At 39.8% G+C, this 26,837-nt stretch overlaps 2 protein-coding genes across 3 annotated transcripts in view; one reads left to right on the forward strand and one right to left on the reverse strand.

The window, feature by feature from the left end:
• Positions 1 to 9,583, forward strand: part of LOC122774843 (transmembrane protein 65-like) — a 35,273-nt gene extending 25,690 nt beyond the window's left edge. The window contains exons 6-8 of the mRNA XM_044034398.1: positions 1,881 to 1,923; positions 6,207 to 6,312; positions 8,021 to 9,583. Of these exons, the coding sequence (XP_043890333.1) occupies positions 1,881 to 1,923; positions 6,207 to 6,312; positions 8,021 to 8,170 (299 nt within the window). The 3' untranslated portion in view covers positions 8,171 to 9,583. The remainder of the gene's footprint in view (positions 1 to 1,880; positions 1,924 to 6,206; positions 6,313 to 8,020) is intronic.
• Positions 9,584 to 11,803: 2,220 nt separating this feature from the next.
• mboat1 (membrane bound O-acyltransferase domain containing 1) lies at positions 11,804 to 26,227 on the reverse strand. Of its 2 annotated transcripts, XM_044033192.1 has the most exons (13): positions 25,891 to 26,227; positions 24,432 to 24,577; positions 23,983 to 24,060; positions 22,231 to 22,326; positions 19,747 to 19,802; positions 18,871 to 18,925; positions 17,562 to 17,754; positions 16,139 to 16,331; positions 15,919 to 16,022; positions 15,729 to 15,793; positions 15,495 to 15,627; positions 14,752 to 14,903; positions 11,804 to 14,133 (listed from the first exon to the last, which is right to left on the reverse strand). In XM_044033192.1, the coding sequence occupies exons 1-13, from the start codon at positions 25,969 to 25,971 to the stop codon at positions 13,959 to 13,961; spliced, it is 1,527 nt and encodes a 508-aa protein (XP_043889127.1). In that variant the 5' UTR covers positions 25,972 to 26,227; the 3' UTR covers positions 11,804 to 13,958. The 2 variants fall into 2 exon arrangements, with proteins under 2 accessions (XP_043889127.1, XP_043889128.1); XM_044033193.1 differs by lacking the exon at positions 24,432 to 24,577 and having other exon boundaries at positions 25,891 to 25,940.
• Positions 26,228 to 26,837: the final 610 nt, after the last annotated feature.

A 26,837-nucleotide genomic window follows, 5' to 3' on the forward strand; every position in this document is an offset into this window, starting at 1 on the left:
ACACTTTCCCTCCTGTTGCTCTGCGTCCGTCAGTCCCTCCCACCTTTATTTAGATTCAAACAAGACTAAGCAGAGTCTCTCCTCAGTCAGGTCAGGACCATGAGTCTGTGGAGACACCCTCATTACAGCCTGTGATGGAGGTTGTTGCTTCAGTCGCACTGCTGCTGTATTTCAGCTCCACTGACGGTTTGTGCTGCTGCTGCTGCTGCAACAATTCACTGATGTCAGGGTCATGGACAATAGAGGGAACACACACACACACACACACAAACACACATCACTTTATTCTAACACAGCAGCAGTTTCCTAACTCTGCACAGAGAAGAAAACATTCTAAAGGATAGTGACTCCATATTTCATTAGTCATTTCAGTTTCCTCTTCTCTTCAGTGAAGTCATGTGCTGCTGCTTGTTTTATTCATCTGCAAATGTTTCGCCGGTGGTGTGAGTCAATTTCATATTTACAAAGGATTATATATCTTTGTGCTTAGTTAGGTGCTAAATAATATTCTTATTGGTAAAAACAAACAAAAACAGCTGTGTTATCATCAATAATGCTAATAATAAGACGCTGTATTTAGGGTCAATAATTCAGTGCCTATATGTACTGAGATGTGCAATATACTGTATGTATTTTTGTAACATTTATTCCCTGAATACTAGAATATACTTTGAGTCATAACTGCTTTTATGTTGATGTTTCATTTATGAAATGTTGAAATGTTTGTCATATTCCGGTTTCTTCAACTTCTTCAGCAAAGATTTTGTCAATATTTGTCTGATATTTATTGTGATAAACTTTTGGGCCTATTATTCAGCCCTATTTTGATTCATACGGTATATCCTGTGAATAAATTTCAATTAAATACATTTCAAGTAGTTCCCAGTGGTGGTTAGATTTGTCCTTGCTTTTCTGTGGAGAGTTTGCATGTTTTCCACATGTTTGTGTGTGTTGTTTTTTGTATTCCCTCTGTGCAAAAACAAGCTGATTAGAATAAAGTCAATTACACACTCTAGTTTAAATAGACTATAGGTGTAAATGTGACCGTGACAGTTTTTTCGTCTGAGTTTCTTAATGACCCTCTGAGATAAAGATAATGAATAAATATTACCAACAGGAAGCAGTGGGCAGCTTGCGATAATTGAAAGCTAATTAAAATTGCTCGCATTGCCCTCAACACCGTGTTTACAGTTGCATGTGGAATACGTTTATGACATGAGAAAAAAAATATATATATATTGTGTTAGTCTGACTAAAATACATGCAGACGTGTTCGTTTGACAAATTTCTCAAAGTCTGACCTACTTGGAGCTGAATTATTACAATATGCGAAGTCTGAACTCGGAAGTGCAAGTGCAGGAGCTACAACTATAGCTCGACGTAACTTCTCCTCGCATTTGCACAACTTGTGTAAACTCACACATCGTTACGTTCCTCATTTCACACTTCTCATTTGTGCATTTGTGTTACAGTACAACTTTTCATTTACAGTATCGTCTTCCATCTTGTACTAAATCACGTAGCTGTGCCTCTCACTCCCGTTATCTCCGGTTACCGGCGGGTATTACATCTCTCGGCCTAATGCCTTCATGCAGAAAAAAAAACGATCCCATTTGACAAACCAGTTTATTTCTCTCCTCGAATTTCACTGGACCTATTATCCCACTCTGTTTCAGCAGCTTCTCCTCGGGCAATATACTGTCCTTTTATTGATATTGGGATGCCACAATACCTGCTGGATGTGATAGTTTCTCTGTGTCTTTTTGTCTCGAGTGTCTTGGGCCTTTTGGCCATACTTGATGTAAACCTCAATTTCTGAACTAATTTTGCTCACATGCCTCTGACTCATACCGCTCTCTCTCCTCTCACATTTTCCACAGCTGCTGCCCTCGGCAACCTCGTGTCTGATCTGGCAGGGCTGGGGTAAGAATTTCACACACACACACGCCTCACATGTGGGCAGCTCTTATCTGGGAAGTTTGGAGGCTAGAATCTCAGACAATCCAGTGAAATCATTTTTCTTTAATTAATAATATTGGCCCAGCTAGCCCCCACGACCCTCATGTGAAGGATAAAGCATTAGAAAATGGACGGTTAATAATAATAATAATAATAATAATAATAATAATCATTACTATTATTGTTGTTATCGTTAAGCCTGAGCAGGAAGGAGATCTGTGCCTCAGAGGAATACACGCTGAGGCTTTGTGATGCATAAGAGCACTTTATTATTTATTATTACGAGAACAAAAGGCCACACTGTTTAAATGTATCAGTGCGGATGGATTCAATCAAGAGACTCTGAACATTAATGATTAAATGAGGAGATGATTGTGCAGCACACCTTCTGAGCTGACTGCGTAATATCACAGCTGTGTTTATCTAGTTACTATATTAATAAATGACCATCATGTTGTCAAGCCCACAGAACATGTCAAACTTCATTTGGATCTGTTGGCTTTCTTTATTTAAAATTAAAACAATTACTTCAGCTCAGTTTAATTCATATGCTCCTCGTTTACTTTATCCCGCTGGGCTTATGTTGGATTTTGTTGTGCTGCTGGGAGACGGGAGGATTTTGTGCAACGTTTTTTACGGGTATTTTTCCGAGGCAACTCAAGGTTTTGTGGCATCTCCCACACATTGTATCATCCTGACTCTGTTGTGACCTTTAACGTGATTTTAAATTGGCTTCCCTCACACCCCTCAAAGGTTAAGTTGCAACCAGATAATGGATGGAAGTAACCTTTAGAGTAATAAAAGTACTTGACTTCTTTCTTTTCTGTTTCCTCCTCAAGCTGTTTTTTTATTTTTATTTTTTCCACTGACAGAAACAGTCTGAAAATGAATCAAAGCAACGAGACTCCAGGGTTGTTACTTTCCAGCTGTGTTCACAGCTGTGTGCGCCGTGTGACCAGACTGGATCAATACAAGAGAGAGTGTTGCCAGAGAGAGTCCTAAACGTGTCCTAAATTCATTCAGTCTAAAGATTCAGTCAACTGATTCATAACTATTCTCCACGTCACCGCCTCCTAGTGGTGATCCGCCGGACGTGTGCCTGTGTGTCTCCTCTTTTCTGTGCATATCACATCACATGTATGTAACTGCCACATGCAACTTTGCATAAATAAATGTTGCTAAATTTCACACGCTGCACCTTTAAATACAGAGCGAATAATTCCAGTGTGATGGATGATATTAAGTTGCCCGTGGTTTCTGTAAACGCTCTCTGCGGTCGCTTTCAAACCTCCGCTCCTGCGTGTGAGTCCGTGTCTCCCACTCCATCATATTTGGAAAGTGGAGCCCATGTGGCCAGTTTGTCAAGGTAACACTCGATTACAGCCGACAGCAGAGGCTTTTTTATTTTGATCAATTTCACACCAGCGGATGTGAAGGCCGTTTGTCTGCCACAAAACTGTTGCAGTAAAACCTGCTTCTGCCGGCTCTCTCTGTACATATATACATATATATACACATATATGACTATATACTAAATATATATATGTATATATATATACATATATATATTTAAGTCAAACCCTCAAGCACAGTGTTATACCTTTAACCCTTTAACACCTAAGCCTCAAAATGTCCATCTGGCTTATTTTAGCCATAAAAGGCCCAGAAAATGTCAGTTTTTGCCCATTTTTTCCAGAATAACCTTCAATATCTGGCAGATATTTACAATTTACTGCATGTAAAATGAAGAAAAACAAAACGTTTCATTCAGAAAAAAACACTGTAGTTATACATGAACACCAGATTTTGAAATTTGAACTGAATAAAATAGTTTTTGATTGGTCGGCTTCCTGCAACAGCGAGAGTGACATTACTGTGATAATGACATTATAATTGGCTTTGACCTGCAACTTCTCAGCTTTCAGCTATAGCACAAACCTTTGCTTAATTTCGGTCATGCAGAGTGCAAAGATGCGCTCGGTGTTAAAGGGTTAAGATCACACTGGGTGATGTGGACACGCATACTTTTGGTATCTCTGAGCATCTCTGGCTTCTAAATAAGCAATGTACCATTCTTGCTGCCATCCATGTGAACATGAACTGTCCAAATTCACAAACAAATAGTAAAACGTTTGGGCTTTTTTCTGTTTTACCCACATTTGTAATTCCTGACACCTGTAGTCTGAAGGCAGTGCACGCTCACACACCCACACTTATCTCTTTTTTAAATACGCTACTCGTTTTCTAATTGCTCCCTTGATGCGACAGGTCAGGCTGCAGCTTATTTTTGTGTGCAGTGAACTGAGGATCCATTAGTGCCGGAGGCTGAACCAGACCTGCATCACTGAAGCCCCATATTTACACTCAGACTGAAACAATGGATAGTGAACCTCAGTTGTCATTTTGGTCATAATGCTGTGTGTTTATTAAGTTCCTTTGCCAGTGATCTGGACAGAAATACTTGAGCTCCCCAGCAGTTTTCATGGTATAATGACACTGTGTTGTCTAAAAGATTTTAAGTTTCGCTGCATATTCAGTCCATATTTATGCAGGAAGCTGTGGTATTTTAATAGTTCACATTTCAAATCTTCAGGTACACAGTGTGTGTGTTGTGTTCTTAATTACTTTTATATTATACCTATAACCCTTGTTTTATAGCAAAGTTATAAAGTGCTAAAACAGATTAAGGTAATACATTTGCTACTGACATGGAGGAGAAGCTCTAATGTGTATGATTTCAGCAGTTTTGGCGATTTAGCTGCCGACACAATCTGATTTTCTGAACTGTGGCATGAAATTTCATTTCTGACTTGTTGTTCATTCATTCATTCATCATCTATCACTTTATCCTCCACATGAGGGTCGTCGGTGCTAATCCCGGTTGACACGGGACGAATGGCGGGGTAACCTCTGCATGCAACACACACACGTGAACAACAGGCAAACTCCATGCAGAAAGACCCTTTCTGACTTTTTATCAAAAAGGAAAATCAGATTGTCGTTGTGTGTCCAGAAGTTTTATTGCAAAACTGTTTTTTTGTTTAATATCCATGAGGCAGAGAGGATAAATTGTATCTCGCTGATTTTATACAGCAACACAGAGCTCATCTAGTAATGAAACCACAGTAGAATTCCCAGCTAAGACAAAACTTTCCCCTTAGTTTTAGCTGTCACAGTGTTACTCAGCGAAGACACGCGGACACTTACGCTGACCTCTGTCCTCGATTACTCTGTGTTTCTTCTGTCGTCTGCGCTGAGAAAAAGAATCAAGAAAAGAGGAGAAAATACTCTGACACCATCTCTTTCACCCCGCTGGGTTTATGAAAGATGGCCGCCACAGATTGGACCATTAGTTTGCTGATTTTATTTGTTCGCCCGTCACCGTTATTGATCACTTCAGTCGTTAACTCTGACGACTTTGCGCTCAGTGGGGAAGCTGTCACTCCGTGGGTGGTTTAATGCACCGTGACATGTAATGGAATGAAGGGAAATATCATAAAATCATGTGAAACTGCAACACAGTGAAGAAAAATTACTAAATCAGTCAAATCAGTTGATGAACACCTCATGAGATCCAGCAGTGTACACTCACTGACCACCAGTTGCACCCTGCTCATCTGTTTTAAGGTTCAAGAAATCGTCTTCTGCAGCATCCCTTAGTTCCATGAGTGGTCATTTGAGTTACAATATCATTTCAGTAAAGCCTGAACATACACTCCTCAGACGTCTGGCATCAACAAGGCATTTTCTCTGCTGCTCACTGGATATTTACTCTTTTTCACAAACACTAGAGACGGTTGTGGCTGAAAAGCTCATCTGGACTGTGGTTAAAAAAATGCACTGAGTTGCTGTCGTGTGATTGACTGATTAGATATTTCCATTAACATTACATTACATGTCATTTAGCAGACGCTTTTATCCAAAGCGACTTACATTAAGTGCATTTAAACATTTGGGTACATTAACACACTCATAAGGTGTGCCTAACAAATTGGCTGGTGGGTGTATTCTGTATAATGTAATGAGTGCATGCCTGAATACATTCACTCCCATACTGAGTCTATAATTAATTCATGTTTTCATTGTGGCCCTTTATTTCTACCACATCTCTCCGCTCTGGTGGATCAGCGGTTGAGCTGATTTCGTTTCTGTCGCGGTTCACTGAAAACAAGAGTGATGATTCAATTGTTGCAGCTGATTTTTAAACATTCTTCTCTTTGTTATTTCGTGTCACTCCCTCACTTTAGGCTGGCTGGTTATGTGGAGGCCTTGGCGTCTCGCCTGGGGATGCAGATTCCTGACCTGAGCCCTAAGCAGGCTGACATGTGGCAGACCAGAGTCAGCTCTCATGCGGTTAGTTCCTCACTAGAGCACCAGAAACACTCGACTGATAATCTACGCTCACTGTCAACAGTCTTGTATGAAGTACCTAAAAGGGATACTTGAGTAAAAGTACAAGTATCGTACCAGAAAATGACTTTGGTTGAAGTTGAAGTCACTTTTTTTTATAATATTACTTAAGTAAAAGTCTTAAAGTATGTGACATTTACTGCACTTAAGTATCAGAAGTCATTTTCTTCTATAAAATGTACTCAGCTCAGTGGTAGGACGAGTTCTCTTTCAACTGGAAGGTTGTGGGTTAAATTCCTATATCTCCTTGAGCAAGACACCCATGTTGTAATGGGTGAATGGCAAAACTATAGTGTAAAGCAGCTCATCAAGTCTAGAAAAGCTTTATATAAATACAGATCATTACCAACTCTTCTTCTTCCGATTTTATTTGGTAGTAGCAAAGATGGTTAGAGGAAATGTAGTGGAGTAAAAGTACAAGTTGCTAGAAATATAAATAACAAAATAAAGTACAGATGTGTGAATTTGTACAACACTGCAAACGACATCATCCCGATGAGAGTGGATATTGATCTCAGTGCGTTTGTAAACATTAAGCCGGATCTGTCGATGTTGTACATTTTATTGCCAGTAACACGTGTGATGTGTCCTTTTTTAATCACACACTCACTCTCCCAGAAAAATGAGACCTGAATGATTTTCATTGGCTGTGACTGCTGGACTGTGTAATTAATTTAGCTCTTATTTGCCAGCATGAAAGGTCACATCACTGGCTCTGACGTGTGAGGGAAAACGTGTTTTACATGCAAACATATAAAATCAAATGACGCGGTTAAAGTGGAAAATCAATGCATCCGTGTTTGGACATGTAGAGTAATGACTTTTCTGGTCTTACGGTGAACTGGCCACGTGCTTCATGAAAAGATTAAGTATAACTGTCATAATGTTTCCCAGGGCTGTGCTTAATGTAGACCATATTTAAATATGTAATATAGTAATATTTCTGCATTTCCCCACACTCTTTTTTTGAATAATGTCACCCTCTTCACCATCTCGGATATAAATTCTATGGCTTAAAACCCAAAGGGACAAAGGAAGTATTTGTTAAGAATTTGGCCTTTTTTTTATTATTATTATTATGTTTATTTGTCACCAAACATTTTATTTCTTATTTTTTTTAACCAGACAAAGTCCCATTGAGATAAAAATCTCTTTAACAAGGGGCGACAGATTACAAACAATACAATAAATTAAAATAGAAAATAATTTAGGAATTCCAAACAAGTTTGACAGTTACAAAGTGGCGTTGTGGAGATAAGTAACAATTTCAAAACACAGGCACCGATCAGTGGATTCTTGTTGTCGAACGTTTAAGATGGAGTGAAATGAGTTCAGATATTTACACTTCACTTTGTGAAGTATTCCAAGTAATCATAACGACTGAAATCAAATGCACATTTGTATGAATTGTCCTCATGAATTGTGCTTCTTGATTTTATTGATCTATAGGTCTTTTGTTATTGTTTGATTGAGACACTCCTGGGGCAGAAATGACCTACTGTGTGTTTAAATAAATGCGAAGAACAAAACAAAAGTCATTATAACATACTTAAAGAGGGATGAAAGTTGGTTGTAAGTTAAGGTAAGTGAATTATTGAGTGTAAATAAATGGCTGACGTGCGCACTTGTGCTTTCACTCTCCTGTGTTTAGGGCAAAGCCATCGGCGTCGGCATCGGCTGCATCCTCGGCATGTTCCCTCTTCTCTTCTTCAAGGACGACGATGAGAAAAAAGACGGCAAGAAGGAGGCGAAGGAGAAAACGGAGTCGCCACCTGCTCCTGCCGAAATCAGCAAAAACTGAAACAGTCAGCTTTGTGGGGGACAAATATTATTTGGAATCCATTCGAATGCTTTAACCTGGGACTGATTGGCCTCGCCTGGCGGACTGGAGTGTATGGAAAATCTCAGTGAGCCCCATACAGTCTAATCACCGGGTGCTTCTACTTAACAAGGCTGAATCAGACTATTGGAGGTATTCTGAAGAGGGTTTGAGATTTTATTTGAGTGTAGATTTTTACCTTAAGCACAGCGACCTGTTCGTCTCTGGAGGAGACGCCAGACGGTTGATTTGTTGGACTGCTGCTACGTCAACTAATGCACCGTAACCTCACCTCATCCTGACTGAGTGGCACAGGCTGAAACTCTTCCTCTCCTCTACTATGTGTATGTTAAATGGAACAAATGACTGGAGATGGTTAGGCACCATGTAGGTTCAAAAAAAAGAGAAGAAAAAGCTAGGGCTGCCTAAAATATCCCAAAACACTTCTGTTAAATCAGAAATGAATGGATCATAAAAGAAGACCTGATGCCATTACACTGTACATCACAGGCTGATTCAAGTTTCCAAATTACAAAAAAAGAAGAACCACATATTTACACACGACAGTACATACACTGTACATATATACTGTATATAGTATCAAGTATAGTCAAAGTACTGTAACTATTCAGTTTTACACGTACGTCTCCCACCTGATGATGTCACAGTCCTAGGTCCGAGTAGTGAGGCTGATGCTTCTCTGGAATTAGTTTGGTTTTGTGTTTGGTGAAGTGCATGAGATTTGTCACACGTGTGGTTGATGCAGTGCGACAAAGTCCTGAAGTCCAGGTTTGAGCTGAGCAGGAGGGAGGAAGAGAAGCTGTGGCAGGAAGATGACAAGCGCAGAACTCTGTCCCATTTGCACTAACTCGTCCACACACAAACACACCTTGACCACACCAGGCTTCTAATTTATCTTTGTTTTTTTTTGTTATTGTCGCAGTTTACTGTTTATTTCAGTGTGCGCACAACTGCTTTTTCGTTTTCCGTGTAACTGGAACTGCATTGTCTCTGCTCTGCTGCCCTCCACTGGTGGACACAGCAGGTTGTTGTTGTTGTTGCTGCCACCATCACACATACTGTAGACATAGTATAGGATAGAACTCATCACAACTCCCCCCCGTCACTGATTTCTTTGTTAAATCTCCTGCGCACAAGTTACTCGTTGACTGCTGATGATGACGGATGTGTTTAGAAGTTGAAATGCAAAGACGAAGCACAGCCTCTCAGATAAAAAGTATTTATTTTTCTTCTATTAATCTTACTTATAATCATGTATGCTTTTCCTGAAGAAACAATGTTGAGATTGTTTGTTGTTATGTTTTTTGCTCTGACATGAAGGACCTTGCAGCTGATTGCTCTGTGTGTAACAGTCTATTAAAGTCATGAAACCTACACAGCAGAGTTACCCTTCATACTATTGTTTTTATTATTTAATAACATGAAAAAAAAAAAAAAACACGGGAATGTATTAAGAACTGATTGACCGTTTTGGTTTCATTGCTTGAATTCCTTGCATGCACGGCTAATAAAAGAAACTATTGTATCAGTATCGGTTTACTTTGCAAGAACAATTAAAAGCTGGCTTTTAACATGCTAAAGATCACATTTTTAGAATAATAGTGATTTTATCTTGTCTGTTTCCCTTTATGGAATACAGAAAGTTATATAAAGGAGGTTTCATCAGCAAAAATCGCAGTGACTTACCTCCTTAGATCATGGAAAGTTGTCAGTTTTAGAGTTTTAAGACTGTTGTTACTACATAATATTATCCCTGTGATTTAAGCCTATTTCCTACTCTCATCATGACCTTGTTTTTGTGTTTCTGGCAGAAAAGCATGAAAAAGAAAAACCTGCGGAATCTTTGAATTGATTCATTTAAATGTTATTAATGTCCAACCAACACGTGTTTCCTTGTCTTTGTGTTTAAAAAAACTCTTCTGTTGCAGGTGCATGATCAGTGCTGAGAAGGCTGGATCGCTATACTGCCATAGATGCAGGTGAGATTTGAAGGTCTTTGCTTGCCTGCCCATGTCTGATAGCAAATAAACTGCTTTAACTTTGGAGATAGATATTAATGATTTGAAATGGAGGTTTCATTTTTAGGCGTGGCAGAGCTGTGGATTTAACACATCACTGGGGTTTGGACTGGTCTGGTCGAGTGGCACATAGACTTACTCGGTAGCCTAATCCTCCAAATTTAACATTAAACATGAAAGTTATAGAATATTTTCAATAATGCAGGGATTTTACTTACACACATGGTATTTGGTCTCAGACTCCGGCATCAATTCAGAACCTACAGAGTTTCTTTCTGTTTACACAGTCAATTTTGCAGTGTTACATATGCAAAGTGTCAAAGGTCAATGACTCTTTCAGAGTTACGACAACAACAGATTGAGTAGAATGCACCCTAGGAAAGAGTTAATTTAACACCAATGTTTTTTTCAGCTCTTTGCAAATATACAGTATTTTTAGTATATGCTCTGTACATATGTAAAAAAAAAAAAAGGAGAAAGAAGATATCTATGCTATTCAGTGCTTAACAAATGTGTTAGACCACCACCCAAAAAATGTTTTATGTTTCTGTATTGATTAGTACGGAAGGTCTTTAACTGAAATTATGTTTCAGTTAAACAGGAAAAAATAGTAAAGCACATTATTATTTCTTGATTAAAATGTCAAATTATAGTTATTTACTATTTATTAGAAACAGGAAAACAAAAACAAGATACAAACTATATACAAAAAAAGTGACAAACAACAAACATCCAAAAGGGACAATTCAGTAAATGATTCAGCACAGATCATGATCTGCTCTGTTTTATTCATGTTTGGTGACGTGTATTTCATTCTTTCATTTGCTTGTTGTCCTCCTCCTTCCTCCTGGATGTCATTAGTTTGTGAGTCTGTGAGTTGGATCAAAACACAGGTACACACACACACACACTCACACTCGCTGTCTAAGGGGAACAGTTGTGTGACAGGGGGGACAGAGAAGGAGCCACTTCGAGAATACCAACAGAGATTAAACGACTTGGGAGGAGCGTTGCATAGAGAGGGTTTGACTTGATGCTGTAGCTGAAGTAAAAATAGTAGCACCTGAAAACAAACAGCACAAACCAACACTTTCAATTAGTTTACAATGGGTTTTACTCATTTCTATGGTGTCAATATCGGACACGGAACAGTGATATCGTACCTTCCCTGATTAATTGAATTGAATTGAGAACGGGTTCTGTCGAGCTTTGCAATCAGCCGTGAATCCCAGAGGGACAGGCGGGGACAACAGGTTTGAGCGGTAGAATCCACTTCTGAAATGTCTCATGGGCGTGTTTTCATTCATACTCCAAAACTGCCTTGCTTTACTGGCTCATTGTTGCTTTCCCTCCATCCCATAAATTGAATCACTTCCTGTGTGCAGCACGGGAATGTCGCCGGACGACATTAGCATCGAGTCCAGTGGAGCTGTGTGACGTCATCTGACGGCGATTTAAATGTAACAGGCAGACAAAATACTCCAGTTTGAATCAGAATACACCAACTATACACAATAATACTTTGCTGTTATGATTGTACGCCAACTTTGATGAATCAAAACTCTCAAGACATTAGTTTGACTGAAGCTTTATTTGTAAATGCCACTTTGCTTTATTTCTATACAGCTCTCTGCTTGTTCCTCCTTCATACAAACAAACAATACTAAAAATGAACAGTTGGGGACATAAGAAAATATCTCACGCTCACATTCTTTGTTCAGACATAATTCTGTCAGCAAAAACACATTCACAAATATCTTCACCTTCACTAGTACACCATTCAAATAGCTGCTCACTCTGATGACACACGCATTCTGTATGTCCGTGCCCGTTGTTCACGTACCTGAAGTGATTTCACGTTGAGGGCAAAGACACACACACACACACACACATACACACACAGCTTCATATCTCAGGACCTTTCACTTATGACACTTTAATAACTCCAAGAGAAAGACTAGTTAAATATCATAATAACTTATTTGTCATTATAACGAGTTATAAATGACAAAAAAGTACACTAACGATCACCACTTTACTTTTTCTCCACCTCAACCCTCGAGTATTTCCTCTGTGGTGTTTAGTAATATTAGCGTTAACTGAATGCAGAGCCCTGCCTTCACTCGCGTCAACATGATTTACTGCATATGTGACGCAGAATTTAAGATCTATTGACATGTAAACAGGTTTAAAAAAGGATTATACTGTCAAAAGCACAAAGATGCATTCAGATTAAAATCATCCCCCAACTATCTCCAACTCTACAACACTATTAAATAATTAGTTACATCCTGTGTCCACATTAGGCCGCTCGTATCGTGCATTTAAAGGGACAACCTGACAGTTTCATCACCCGGCGCTGCCACATGAACAAAACGTCATATATTCATGTTTTTTATTCAGTTTTTTGATTGTGCAAAAGTTAAAAACTCCAGAAGTGAATTTCAAATATTGCTAAGGAGTTAAACAGTGGAATGAAGAAAGGCTGCATGGACGTGGTACAGAGCTGTTATGTCTGTTTCAGTCTCTCCCACGTGATTAACCGTCATTCCTTAAATCAGCAGAGGTCAGAGCGAGCAGGTAAAATCGACCTGCTGCTGCTAAGCTCCGGTAAATCTACAGCTTTTAAATCTGTGCTTTTGTGGAAAGGGCGAGAGAACAAACGCGCCCCACACCCCCAAAAACAAACACATCTGACTTTTACACTTCAATTCTAGGTCACATGTTACAGGAATGTTTACCTCCTAATACCTTTCCTCTCAGTTTCACCACCGCTTTTTTTTTTTTGGTTCAGTCACACTGATGTGATGGCAGGTTTTCAAGCACCGTTCAAAAGATACGTACTGGCACATGCAGAACTGTGTCGCTGTTACATGCCGCCCTGCTTCAGCACATCCAGTTTGAGATGCAAACTGTGATGAGGGGTGTAGCTAAAGGACAGGACAAGTTTTTTATTTGTAACAATCAAGTCTCCTCACAAGGAGGAGCTGTCATCTCGCCTTGGAAAAAAACTCGGAGAGCTGCTATAGTTACATCAAGTGGCTCTCTCCCCGGTGGGAGGAATACCGACACAGTCTGTTTTTTTTTTATGCTAACACACACACACACACGCACATTCACACACTCTTCTAGGCACAGTGGGTGCAGAGGGCACAGACTTCTCTCCCTCTCCCCATGGCATGCTCTTTTGTTGTGGCCTCACAAGGACGTCCTTTGTGTGCGGTCTGACTGTGACTAAGTGCGAGCGTGCCTCAGGGAGAGTATGTGCAAATTTGAGTTTCCTAGTGTCTGCTTTTATGCACAAGTTTGTTTTTTGTGTGTGTGTGTGTGCTGGCTCACAGCACACTTGCAAACAGGTCAGTGCAGGTAGAGGACAGAGAACAGAGCAGGCTGTCTTCTCTCTCTTTAGACAGTTCTATTGTTGTTGGGTGCAAGCAGGATGTGTTTTAAGATGGACGTGGAGGGGACAGTGGATGGGGAAAAGTGGAGTGAGGCCAGGTTTTCTCGAGGTGATGGTGGTGACCACGGAAATGTTGCTCCAGCTAATGTTCAGCTTTGCAATCGGCCTGATCACATAATACCCTGCCAGTACCAAAGGTTTAAAGCCTACATTGTCTTTCAAGAATAAATAACACACTGGTTTCTCAGTTCAGGTCACGCTGAATGTCCTTCAGGAATATTTACTCGTCTTCAAGAGAAAACCATGGTACATGACGGCGAGGAGGGGATGTTCAGTCTACTTTGTCATTGTTGTTGGAGTGAACAGGCTGGCACTGGTGTGAGCATGAAGACGAGGAGGAGGAGGGAGGTGTTTTAGTGGTGGCAGTGGGGTCTCTGGGTTTGTGCTTGTGATGCAGGGCAATCACAGACAGAATGCTGATGATGTGCATGTGGAAGTACATGGACCTGAGGGAGAGAGGAGGAAAAAACCAAGTGTAACTTTTGAAACCTTGCAAGTAATGCACTATAACTCATGCATAGACCTGGACATTGCAAAGTAAAGCAGGATACATCATGTGGAAAACTACAATCTGGAATATTTGCTGAACTGGTTTACCAAAAGGACAAAGAAAACATTGTTAGTGTTTTCTTGTTTGAGAGACTAACAAAGTAATTCTTATACAAGTGATGTTGTTCTGGAAGGTTCCACAATTTGGTGGTTGACTAAAGGAGCATCTATTAAAGGCTTAGTCTTTGCAAACATGCACATTTCAATAATCATGTTAATCAATTGAGTTTTTTATTAATTTAATTTTCAAAATAAAGCCTTGTGTCTGTGGTTCCATTTTATCACATGGTTTTATTTTTGAGATTATCGACTAAATATTCTTGCATTTTGGACAGAAACTGGGAATCCAGTTTTTCTGAAAACATTTCTGAAATATTGTAGATTATTCACTTGTGTGATGATTTCAGAGATATGTCCTTTGACTTTACAAATGTGTGGAACTACATTACTGATAAAAATGTCCCACACAAAATAAGCATGTGAACATACTGTACTCTAAGTCGGTGAGGACGTACCTGTAATAAACCAATGTGGAATCTACTGCCAGAAGTAGAAAAGGCATGACCGTGTAGCAGATGGCCAGCTGGGTGGCTGCCCAAGTTAAGATGTCATAAAACAGCTTCAGGCCTCTGGAGTCCAGGAAGCGGTGGCGAATAGACCTTCGTATCTAGTGAGGAAAGACACATAAACAGAGAGGGATGAGTTTTGATTCAATACCAAACTGCTCACACATTTCTAGAACCATTTAACTATTCTCAAAAAGTAGTTGTTTGCAATTACAGTAAGAGTTCAAGATCGTTCATATTGTTATTGAAAGGTCGGGAATACAATTTAGCCTCTTCTTCCCTTAAGCCCTGCCAAGGTTGCAAGAAACCTTGGCTCGATGACCAGCTTTCTGGACCACAGTGTTCCTCCAGAGAACACTGTCTCACTCTGCCCTCCCTGCACACAAGGCAATCCCAGTCTAGATTATTCTCATTTATGTTTCCCAAATGGTGGAATGGGCTCCCTAATGCTATCAGAGGGGTGGAGTCTCTCTATATCTTCAACTCTTGAAGACCCACCTCTATCAAGAACATCTTCTCTCTAAAATCTTTCAACACCACTAAGTAACCCCAACTTGTCCCGAGTATTCTCTTCTCCTGTACATAATCCTTTCCTCATTGTCCTAATCTAATTAGTCCCTGTCTCTGACTGCACTGTAGTTTTCAATGAACGCTTTCTTAAATATAATTTTCAGAAGATGTGAAGTACTCACAGCACGTGCTGCTATGGTGATGGGGATGGCAGTGATGAAGGTGAAATAATACCCTGGATAAACACCATGCCACAGGGCCGACAGTATAAACGTCAGTGCCAACCGGTGTTTGGGGGCTCGGTCATAACACACACTGAGGGGAGGCGAGGAAACAGAAACATGTGATATGGAAAGCCACACAGATGTGCTCTCACCTTGAACACGACAACGTGTGTTCACATTTGCTGCACTTACATTTTGAGCCAAATTCCTGTCCGAATATTCCAGTTGTCTATGAATGTCTTAAAGCTTGTTGCAGTCTGAAACACAATTTCATTTACTGATCAATAAAAAAAAACAATAATCACATAACAGTAAATAAATGGTAAATAACAATGGATTTTGGAGGTGTGGATCATTTTTAATCACGTGGGTGGAGCTGTACCTCAATTCCAAAGATGTTGAGGTTACAGACGAGATCCCACGATGGTTTTCCATGTTCATCCATCCCAGAGAAGCCATACCCCGCAGCGTTGTTCACAGCATCGGCTGGTAAAAAAAGAAAATCACTTACTCAGTGTGCTTATACTGATTATAATATAAAGTCTTAATATCAGCAGTGGACAGTGACATTCCCCTATAACTTAGTTTGACTCTGTGCTCACCGAGTGTCCAGGCAAAGTAGAATTTGGGCCTCGCTGCTTGTATGGAGAAGAAAGCATAGGCGAGCCTGGTGAGGAAGGGGGCGTGGCTGACAAAGTGGGGGTCCACGTTGTACATGATCGGCAAGGACCGAGTCACGGTGAGGAAAAACAGCATACAGCCACAGCAGACCAGCAGCTTGTGACAGACGGCTGTCTGCGGAGAAAAACAAATGGATGACTTCAGAGCAGTGATGGAGACACACATGGGGAGGGAAGAGCTGTACAAGTTCACAACTGAACAAACTAACTACACTTAAAAACAGCTGCAGGACTATTTACTGTCACTCCCCTTCTTTTATTTTACACATTTATTGCCTTAATGTTATGTTGTTCCACTGAGACAACAGAGCAGATCAAACAGAGAGTGTCAACTGCATGATGCACATTATAAGCATTTCAGAGCAAATACTGTATGTCTCTCCTTATTTCTCTGTTTTGTGCCTTTTGGCTTCAAACTAACTACTGAAACTCTTGTCTATGTCAATTTAAAGGGCTTGTGTCCCATGTTATTTATTTACTTTTCTTGTTCTTATTGTTAAGTGTAAGGACAAGACAGTGTCTTCAGGCAAGTCAACACAAGACAAGACCAGACATGTAATTCACTCTTCTACTGTACATCTTTGAACAAAAACAAGAAAGGCCAGGGATAATTACCACTTCAAGAGGAGCAAGTTTCAAATTTCACAAAAATAATTCAACACTAAACTGGTGACCCCTTTAGACAACAGGAGAACGACGCATTGACTTATATCAGACTCTGTGTCAAGTGTGGAGAGAATATGACACTAAAACAAGCGCACTCAGGTGCATGTGGTTGCTCTTCTGTCTCATCACCATCCACTTCTGGCTTGTCCTTAACTTCAAACCTGACATTGTCACGTTTATTTTAAGTTCACTGGACTTCTCTTTTTAAATGCTGCATTTTCAGCTCTGCATTTATCTTTCATCCTGTCTCTCCTCTTTTTCGTGCACCACTGCCACACAATGCTCGCTGCCCAATCGGCCCGACCCACTGGTGAGTGCAGATCCATCACCTCAGCAGAGAATCGTTCACTTCCTTGCAGTTTCCTGCATTCATCATGTAAATAGCATTGAGCTAGGCACAGGTGCAGCTGACTTTTAAAGGGAAGGACAAACACCTGAACACCTACAAATAATTCCGACATTAACTACAACCCTTTTGCACCTTGCACCTCAATTTGTGCCAAGATTATGTCCCGTGTACCCAGCAAAATTGAAATTGAACATGGCCTAATGCACTTGGGCAATACACTTAAAACCATGCGCAATACATCGTTTATAGAGAACCCTTAGAGTCTTAGGTTGTGCTGTGTCATTATGTACAAGTACAGAATGTGGCAAACAAATGTATTGATGAACTGACCAGAGGTGATGGGTCTGGTGTCTTGTCATAGCCATTCTGTCCATTACAAATCCCCACGTGCTGCTGAAGCCTCTGGCTGATGTGTCTGCCCTCTATAAAATCAATGTAATCCTTATAGTTACTGCACGGCCCCACCAGGACACTCAGGAAGTTCAGATTGTAGCTCAGGTACTCGATGAGAGATGGCCTGACACTAAATAGGACAAAAGAGAAAAGAATCACGTCAGAAATCACTGAAAACAAAACTAGAAACACTATTTTAAAACATCCAGGTGATGTAGGAAATAGAATAGAACTGAATGTTTTTATTGCAGTGAGTAGGAAAAGCATGCCATTTATTTTTAAATAAATCGACTATTAAAAATGGGTACAACTGTATTGATGTTGGATGGAAAAGGTAAATACAGGTACATACAGTACAAGTAAACAGTTTCACAGAAACAGAGACAATCTGAGCCTTTAAAGCTTTAGTCATCTTATTCATAGAAATCCTCTTCACTTCCGGATAGCCATCAAGGAGGAAAAAGAAATCAGTGTAAACTGCTGTTGCAACATTTTCCAGACTCCTAATACAATATTTTTTTTCATTTTTTTCAAATTTGAAGAGGATTTCAACAAATAACACAACTAAGTGTTTCAGAAACAAACGACAGACTCCAGTTCCTCAAAAGATATAGAGGAACTTTGACCTCATAAAGAAACAGCAACTTTAAAACAGGATCTACACTACATCACAAGTGAAGGCAAAGCGACAAGAATTGATTTAATCAATGTAAAGTTGGAATAAAATAAAAGTACGGTAACAGACATGAGACAATCTAAATGGTTATTGGCCCAGATCATGTGTGTATATTTTGAAATGACATGCACTGAACACCAATGAATGTGTTTTTATTGGTTCACATGCAAAAAAATGTTATATTTTCATGCATCATTATGCCTCTTTTCTAAGTTGCCGACATGCTTTTTTTTTTTTTACATGAATAAGCTATTCACCATGGTTGCCTCTTGTCATTGTCCTTCGTGGCTAAAGGAAAAGAAAGACTGATTTATTTTTTAAGGTGTTAATTCGGAGACAACCTCCTGTGCACACACACTTAGACAGGGACACAAAGACCAGATAATACATTAATGTTGCAGCGTAAACTGTGTAAAAGGTTGGGTTTAAACAGAGAAACCAGCTCATGTCAAAAGAACACACACATCAAACACCTTGACATTATCCAGCAGTAGTCACAGAGCACAGTCCTCTGCCTCACCTCTGATGTATATTTCACACATCCTAGAATTCATCACATATAAAACTTACGTTATGGCATGGAGCTTCTGCTGTGGGGTGAGCTGCTCAGATTTCTTAGAAATACCTGAAAAACAAGGGATGACATCAAGGCATCAAAAGCCCTGGAAGATTTAGTTTTCCCACTTTTGATCAAAAGTTCCACTGTTTTGTCACAATTGCCAGCAATTCTAGCATTTTATCAACAGGCAGCGGTTACCACCGTATTTTTAAACCTGAAAATGATTGAGAACTTGTCTCAATCATGACTTCCATGTCATGTGAAACAGGCGGGGAAAAACTAAATCAAGTAACCAAAGTTGTCAGTACAATCATCACCAAATGTTGGTCACTGTCCGTGTTATAATATCACGTACCACACCATTTAGTGACACAATGTTGTACATGTGTAAGTGTACGAACAGAACGATCAGAATCAAAACAGTGACTGTCGCCCTGTGATGGCCGATGGGACGGGTATCACTGATGGACAACACCAGAGCTGAACGATTTCAACATCGACATCAGAGGGAATGGTAATTTTTACAACACTAATCTCATTTTCATTCGAAAAACATATTTAAAATGATTACTGTGTGATATTTGTGCAGATCTGTGAGAAACAAAGATGTTCTCTTCAGTCTGTAGAATAAGATGTGTCACGATCAAGACAATAATTCATCTCAAATTATATTTTGACACACATTTTGGCTTTAACACATATTGTGCCTCCTTTTATTGCGACTGAATGTTCAGCCCTAGACAACATCTTTGTGCTTTTCCTATTAAAACAGAAAATAATGTGCTCCAGTTACATGTTGAGTGACTGTGAAAGGTTGTTGCCTCTATTATTACAGACCATTTGAGTGTGTACTTGTATGTTTGTGTGCGTCCTCGTCTCTCTCTTACCATCATGGAGCTGGAAAGCCAGTGTGGTGATCTTCTGAGTTACTATCATCAGAGGCCTGAGCAGAAAAGAGCACTTTTGTTACTATGATTAAATCATTATCACTGAGAGAAAAGACTGACTCAGTAGAGGTGAGAAAAACATGTCATGTTTTTACTTAAGATCAATGTGAAGGATTTTAAATTAAAACGCATAAAACTTGATTCAAAACGGTGAGTCAAACTAATCAATCTCTTCATTTCTGCTTGTGAATCATTCTTTTCCAGCAGTGTTACAGTACATCAGCATTCACCATCACACTGTGAAACCAGGATGACCACATTTCCATCTCCTAAAGCTTATATTATAGGGAATTGTGGTATATAGATGATCTCATACATCAAATACTGTGGTTCGTTTTCCAATAACTAACTGCTTATTTGAGAGTGAATCATAATCATCAGAATCAGAATACTTTATTAATCCCAGAGGAAATTGTGTAATAAATTAAGTAACAGTATTATGAGCAAACACTTGTTGTTGAGTTTCCTTTAAAGGCTCATTGTGTAACATTCAGGAGAAATGGAATATACTACTAGTTTGGATACATGTTTCATCATTTTAAGATAAAACTGATTTCCCTATCTTTAGAAGGCCAGGTGTTTGGGGGCTCGGTCATAACACACGCCTTTATACCTGGCATTAGAATGCAACTCTGGCGTCAAGATCCAATTGCTATCTGATAAAAGTCATCCCTCCCTTAGGTCACCTCCCCCTCTGTGCACTGCCACATCATCAACAACAACAACAACAACAATGATGTTCACCACACGTGAAGTCACGCAACTGTATGGACTCCTCGTTGCTTTTTGAAGCAGGGAAACAAGTCGTCTTTGACAAAAGGAAACCTGACGAAAGCCGAGGAGACTGTGCAATTTTGTTACCGCTGTCATGTTAGCTGTGCTCTGCTCAGTTGTTGTGGGGGGAGCAAAGACGCATCGGACCCCCCCCCCGAAAGTGGTTTCACAGATCGAATAACAATCTGTCCTTGGGTGTATTTACACCTGTATTTATGTGGTCCGGCGCAATGTAATTTCAATCCGATGAGAGAAAATTGGCATTATTAATGCCACTGGACCTTTAAGTATATATGTATAGAAGAAATTAACTTAAATCATTCGATTAACCATGTATAGATATCAACATGTGAGGTAATAGTGTTGTGCATTAAGGTCCTGCATAGTAATTCCGATTCTGAACAGACAGTTTTATAGCCCCACACGTTTCATTCACAGATAGAGACCTCTCTGTCCCAAAAATGTAACCCAACAAACATGCCCATATACGCACGCGCACACACACACACACAAACCAGCGTGTGCGAGGCTGCATTGTGCGCACAACATGGAAAACTGAGGCAGCGAGGGGCTGGCTGCTGTGTGGCTGCCAGTGCTAGCTTAGTGAGAGCTGGCAGAGAGCTTTAGAGAAACATTTTCAGGTTGCCAGCTGATGTGGGCACCACTGCAGCCTACAGATTCTGTTTTTCCGTTTAAACCACAGTGTTGGTGCAGTGCACAAGACCTAGAGACCCAGCTCAGTTTCTCTTTGGCTGCCTTGCACTAATTCAGTAAAGAAACGCTGATGGAAATGCTTTGAGTCAAACAGTCAGGTTCCACAGTGACAGTGTGACACCTTCCTACGGGGAAAGCAACACAACGCTGCTGCTGTGCCAGGAAAAACTGCCTCAGAAGTATTTAAAGCAGTTACAAAAACGAACATCTCTGTAACTCTGAGACTTTTAATCTGTCCTGTCTGAAAGCTTGAACCAGCTGGATTTTGATTCAATGAGCGATGCTACCAAAAGCTGAGTCAGAGGCCTGGCTTGTCATGTGGAGTGTAAGTGAGGCTGCCAGCCAATTCAATCCAAACTAGGAGCGGGCAGAGAAAATGCCTTAACACGGGAGCGAGCAAATGCAACACGGGTTTGTTTCTTTTTTGTGGAAAGCCCTGACCTATTATATGGGAGGTGTTCCAATATTGCATCACACTAATGTGAAAGTATCTGTGGAATGCAATTGCAAAAAACTTTTTCACCAGTCACAGTCTTCAAGACTTCTTCTTTTAGAGGAAATGTAGCATTTTAATAAAGACAAACTCTCCCAATAAAAAGACGCAAACTACAAAGTAAATCTCGACCCTTTCGATCCCTTTCGATGCAGGTGTTAAGTTACAGAGCAGTTACTGCGGGTCAGTGAGTACCTCAACTCTACCTGGCTGGACGATGTCCTTGAACCGTTCACACAGCTGCTTTTTTAATCAGTGAGGTGTATTTACACAAGGCTGTGGCACTGGGGACTGTGTAAGCAGACAACAACCAGGTATGACACATTAGCTGATAACTGCTCTAAAACTGAAGTGATTAATGAATATCTTGTCAGCAGGAAGGCGTGGTGATGAGAGAAGGAAAGAGGTGAGGCAAGAAAGTGAACGCTGAGGTTTTTCCTTACCCAGAGAAGTCGGTGGACAGTATTCCATAGTTGAATATGATGACTCGGCTTACTTGGCACACTGTCAGATAGCCCATAGCGATCACCATGGAGTACCTGTACGTGGAAGCATGAACTAAATTCAATCAGACAAGAGTACATGTACATTTGCTGCATAACAGTACCTACTTGGCTACCACCACTTGGTCACTTGTCATCTCTGGCACTAATGGTTATAATTGTATTATAGAATATACTGTCGAGCAGAAATTTGCCAAAGAAAAATATCTTTAGCCAAAAATGCAATACAATACCTTTGTAAATTTGAAATGGGTTAACAGTTAAATTAATGACAATAAAAATATGCTGAGGGTGTGACTGCTCTCTAAAATGTAAACAACACATGAATCAAAAAGAACTTATTGAATATCCTCCTACACACAGGGAGTGTTCAAGAACATGAGCTACAGATTCTTTGATGTCATTACAACAAAGCGGAGGGATTACTAATCTGATTGACAGTCACTGCAGTGTATGCTGAGATTATCTTGATTCATTGTGCTACAGTGGTAAATATGTAATGCGGTTTATAACCTGGAACAATCCTGGCACTGCATGTGGCTTCCTTGTGTACAGAATTATACCGGGTTTATTTTGCATGTAGTCCCTGAATACCACAGCAAGTCACAGTTAACCGAAACATTTAATGTTACTCCATTCATGAGGTTTTCACTTGCATCACTTTCATGCCTTCATCAACACTTTATCAGGGACATCATTAGACCACGAGCACGAGAAATTTAAATGGTAATGGTTACCAAATTTTTCACTGGTCCAACAATGCCATTATCCAGGCTGAGTTATGCGCCTGAGCCACCAAACAACCACCTGTGACGTAAATAGTCTCTAGGCGGATCTTGTCTGACGAGTTTTACCTCAAGCCAACGGTAAGTAAAATTGCACCACTCGCACTGAAATGAGATGCTGCTGTAGCAGATCAGTCATGCACCTGTCATCATGATGAGTCTTCTGTCATTCTGTCTACAAACATGGAGTCAACCTATTGACTGTGCTATACCAGGACTTTGTTTGCCAAAAGCCAAACACAAAAGATTCACACCATCCCTCTCATGATGTGGTAAAAAAAGGCACCAATTTATCATACAGAAAATGTTTTCATATTTGATATTAAATTCAATATAAAATATAAAAACAATATAATATTCTTTTGCCATGATTCAGTTGTACCAAAATTATTCAGTTTTAATGATTTCTTTGTTAAATGGAGCAAAGGAACCAGAAAATATTCACATTTAAGGTTTAGAAAAAAAACACTCAAACACAATAGTTGATGATAAATGTAGTAACCGATTAATAATCGAATAATCTTTGCAGCTGTAAATAAATGCACGCTGGATTTCAGTCAGTCAGTCTGACTGTACACCAATGGTACAGTGGTACATAACATTTACAACAGCACTGTTTTTTTTAGAGTTAACTGCTGCATTTAGCTGACACTACTCCTAAGAAAATAAATAAAATCGGGCCTTTGTCTACCACTCATTGTTGACTGCGCTCGTGTAAGAAAATAAAACAAAATGCATGACTACAATGAACAGAGCTCAAAACAGAACACAGCAAAATGTGAGCCTTCAAATTGCAGATAACGCGGATCAACTCAGAAGAAAGATTTTTCTGCTACTATATAATCCAACATTTCTTTTTTCATAGCATTGCCACATGCATGATTCTACCCTAAGACGAGAGACTGACCTGTGCACACTGCTGATGTCAGCTTTCACAGTGATCAGGTAATTCACAGCCACCACCATCAGAATGTGAGCAGAGAACCTGCAAAAAAGAACACACACTGTGAGGACATATTATGTCTCACCAATATCGTCACTTGACTGTCAAAATGTGGCCACAGTTCTCTGTGCATCTCTCCTCTGTGCACTCTTACTTTCTACAACCTCTTTGTCCTCTTTGTATAATTGCTGGACCCTGCACACTGGATATCTGTCTATTGGTCAGGAAGGCAGACAAACGATAATTGAGACCTGCTCATGGTAATCTACGAGAGAGAGTCACATATTTCCACTCAGCACATGTTGCTAATAATGTCATGACACTGGCTCCATGTAGGGAAACACGAATGGGTGGAGCGTGATTGTATGAGAGTGTATGAATGGTGCACTGTGTGGGTCAGTGTCAGGCCATACCATCCAAAGCAGAAGATGAGGAAGGCAATGCCGAGTAAGGTGGCCACAGCATGTCTGACCAGGGGGTTAGCATGGTGAGGACTTAGGTAGAGACGAAACCAGAACGCAACAGCCAGGGCAAAGAGCTGACATGCCAGAAAATTTACCTGTGTGAGAGATAAAGATAAGGATGGAGGTTTGGAGCTGCTCAGAACAGTCAATAAACAAAAGAGTTTGGGCACATTGTGAAGGTGGCAACAGCCGGAAAACACAAAACAAAGAGGATGTGCACTTTTCTGTCACTTTATTAGGTACACCTGTTTAAAGGTTTGTGTATCGAAATAAACCTGGCAATATGATACACATCACATGGGTGTTGATATAATATAGTGGCATATATTGAGATACTATAACTATATATATACTGTAAATATACACGCACACAACAGTAAACAGTTTTCGTCATCTCAGGGAAGGAGGGGAAGAGTGTAAAATGGCAGAAAGCTTGTTGTCAAGAATGCACTTTTAAGAATTAAGAAACTGTATGATGCTGTAAACTATACCAATATTTAAGTGTATCAATATTTTGGTAACTTTGGTCGTTGGTCTAACTGTAGTATTATTGTAGAGTAGAGTATTTCAGAAACTGCTGATCTACAGGAATTTCCATGCACAACAGACAATCAGCAGTTCTCTGAGAGAAAATGCCTTGTTAATGCCAGAAGTCATTGGAGAAGGACCAGAGTGGTTCAAAATGGTAGAAAAGCAACAATAACTTTTAAAATATCTCTGAGCACACAGCAGTTAAAACTTTGAAGCAGATGGCCTACAGCAGCAGCAGCAGCAGCAGCAGCAGGAGACCACACCCTGTCCAACACCTCACACTTTATTAGGTGTCCTGTGTACCTAAGTGGCCTGTGAAAGTAAATAAACCGCAATTATTACATTTTAGTTTGTTTTTTGGGGGGCCAAACACCATTTTTCTGCATTTTATGGCTGACAATCTAGTCGAGTATTTGAGAAAACATCTGAACATATGAAAATAATGGAAAAGTCGCAGCTCTATATTGGTTATAGTTTGTCTCCTCTTGTTTCATCATCAATATACGTAATTGGTGACAGTTGCCATCTTCAAAACTCACCTCTTCAGATGGAAGTATTATTCACTTTCATATAGTTTATATTATCTTATTTAACATTTTGGTGTGGTTTTTTTTTTATGTTGTTTCGTGTATTTTATTTGACTTTGACATGTTGTACTGACTGTCTTCATACTTCGTATGGTGACCTTGAGTGGCCTATAAATAAAATGTACTATTGTTATTGTTATCTGATCACTGAGGAATCTCTGCATGTCTCTCTGTGACCTGATGACACAACACTTTATTACAAATAACACACAGTTCATTCAGAAATCTGCACACTGTATACCGTATACACCGTAACACGTCCAGGCTGTGCTGCTGGTCAATCGTCCTACCTGATCGAGAGGAAAGCCCAGGTATTCACTGACAGGCAGCAGCCACTGAGATCCAGTGGTTTTAAACGCACTGTCGTCCATCCTGCGCACCTCCACAGTGTCGCGCGACACCTCTGTGTTCCCGTCTGTTGTCTCCCCACTCTTCTTCTTCCTCTCCTTCTTCTTTCTCTCTTTCTTTCAAAACTACTTACAGTTTTCTGCGACTGAAACACATTGTTAGTCCGAGAGACTCAGTGACAAGTCAGACCGGTCCACGGGCAGGCAGACGGAGCATGGTACTCCCAGCACTCTCCTCTCCTCTCTCCTCCCTCCTCGCCCTCTCTTCCTTCCTCTGTCCTAGAATCCGTCAAGTCTGAGGCGGAAAAGATGATAAACTGCCTTTAAATAGTTTCCGGTCATTTTTTTCACCAAAATAAAAGCACGTCTGACTAGTTCTTCACAACGAACCGAGAGTAAATTAGCATTGAATTGCAAATATTTTCTTGGCGGAGTAGGACACAAAGATAAATGTCAGCTATCGTGAAACACCAAAATCCAACCAACATTTTATACTACTACTACTAATAATAATAATACTAATACTAATACTAATAATAATGTTATAAATTCATTTTATACTATTAAAATTATAATTTACCATAAATATAAAAAATAATCAGTGTATTTCTATAATAGTAAATTATATCAAATAAAGAATGTAAAATTATTTATTATATATATAAAATGTTCTATTGTGTGTAGAAACTCTATGTGTCTAATAACAAGTATGATATTGTTATATCGTAAAATTCTATTTTATTTTTTGTATTAAAAAAAAAAAAGCTACTGCACATGACTTCCGGTGATTTCTGGAGGCTGTCTTTGCAGCTTGATAAACTGATAAATGGCGAGGGAGTCATGGTGGGACCTGGGTGGGGACCAGCCTGAGGCTTTTTAAACAAATGAGG

The sequence above is a fragment of the Solea senegalensis genome, linkage group LG9 (assembly GCF_019176455.1).
Source record: "Solea senegalensis isolate Sse05_10M linkage group LG9, IFAPA_SoseM_1, whole genome shotgun sequence".
Classification (NCBI taxonomy): domain Eukaryota; kingdom Metazoa; phylum Chordata; class Actinopteri; order Pleuronectiformes; family Soleidae; genus Solea; species Solea senegalensis.

What these genes read in the sequence shown, in the direction of transcription:
- mboat1 (XM_044033192.1), bottom strand. Translation starts at nt 25,971, where the DNA reads ATGGACGACAGTGCGTTTAAAACCACTGGATCTCAGTGGCTGCTGCCT. An exon ending in TGGGCTTTCCTCTCGATCAG is followed by an intron (nt 24,578 to 25,890) that starts GTAGGACGATTG and finishes TCTCTCACACAG; the next exon opens with GTAAATTTTCTGGCATGTCA. An exon ending in CTGTCCACCGACTTCTCTGG is followed by an intron (nt 19,803 to 22,230) that starts GTAAGGAAAAAC and finishes TTTTCTGCTCAG; the next exon opens with GCCTCTGATGATAGTAACTC.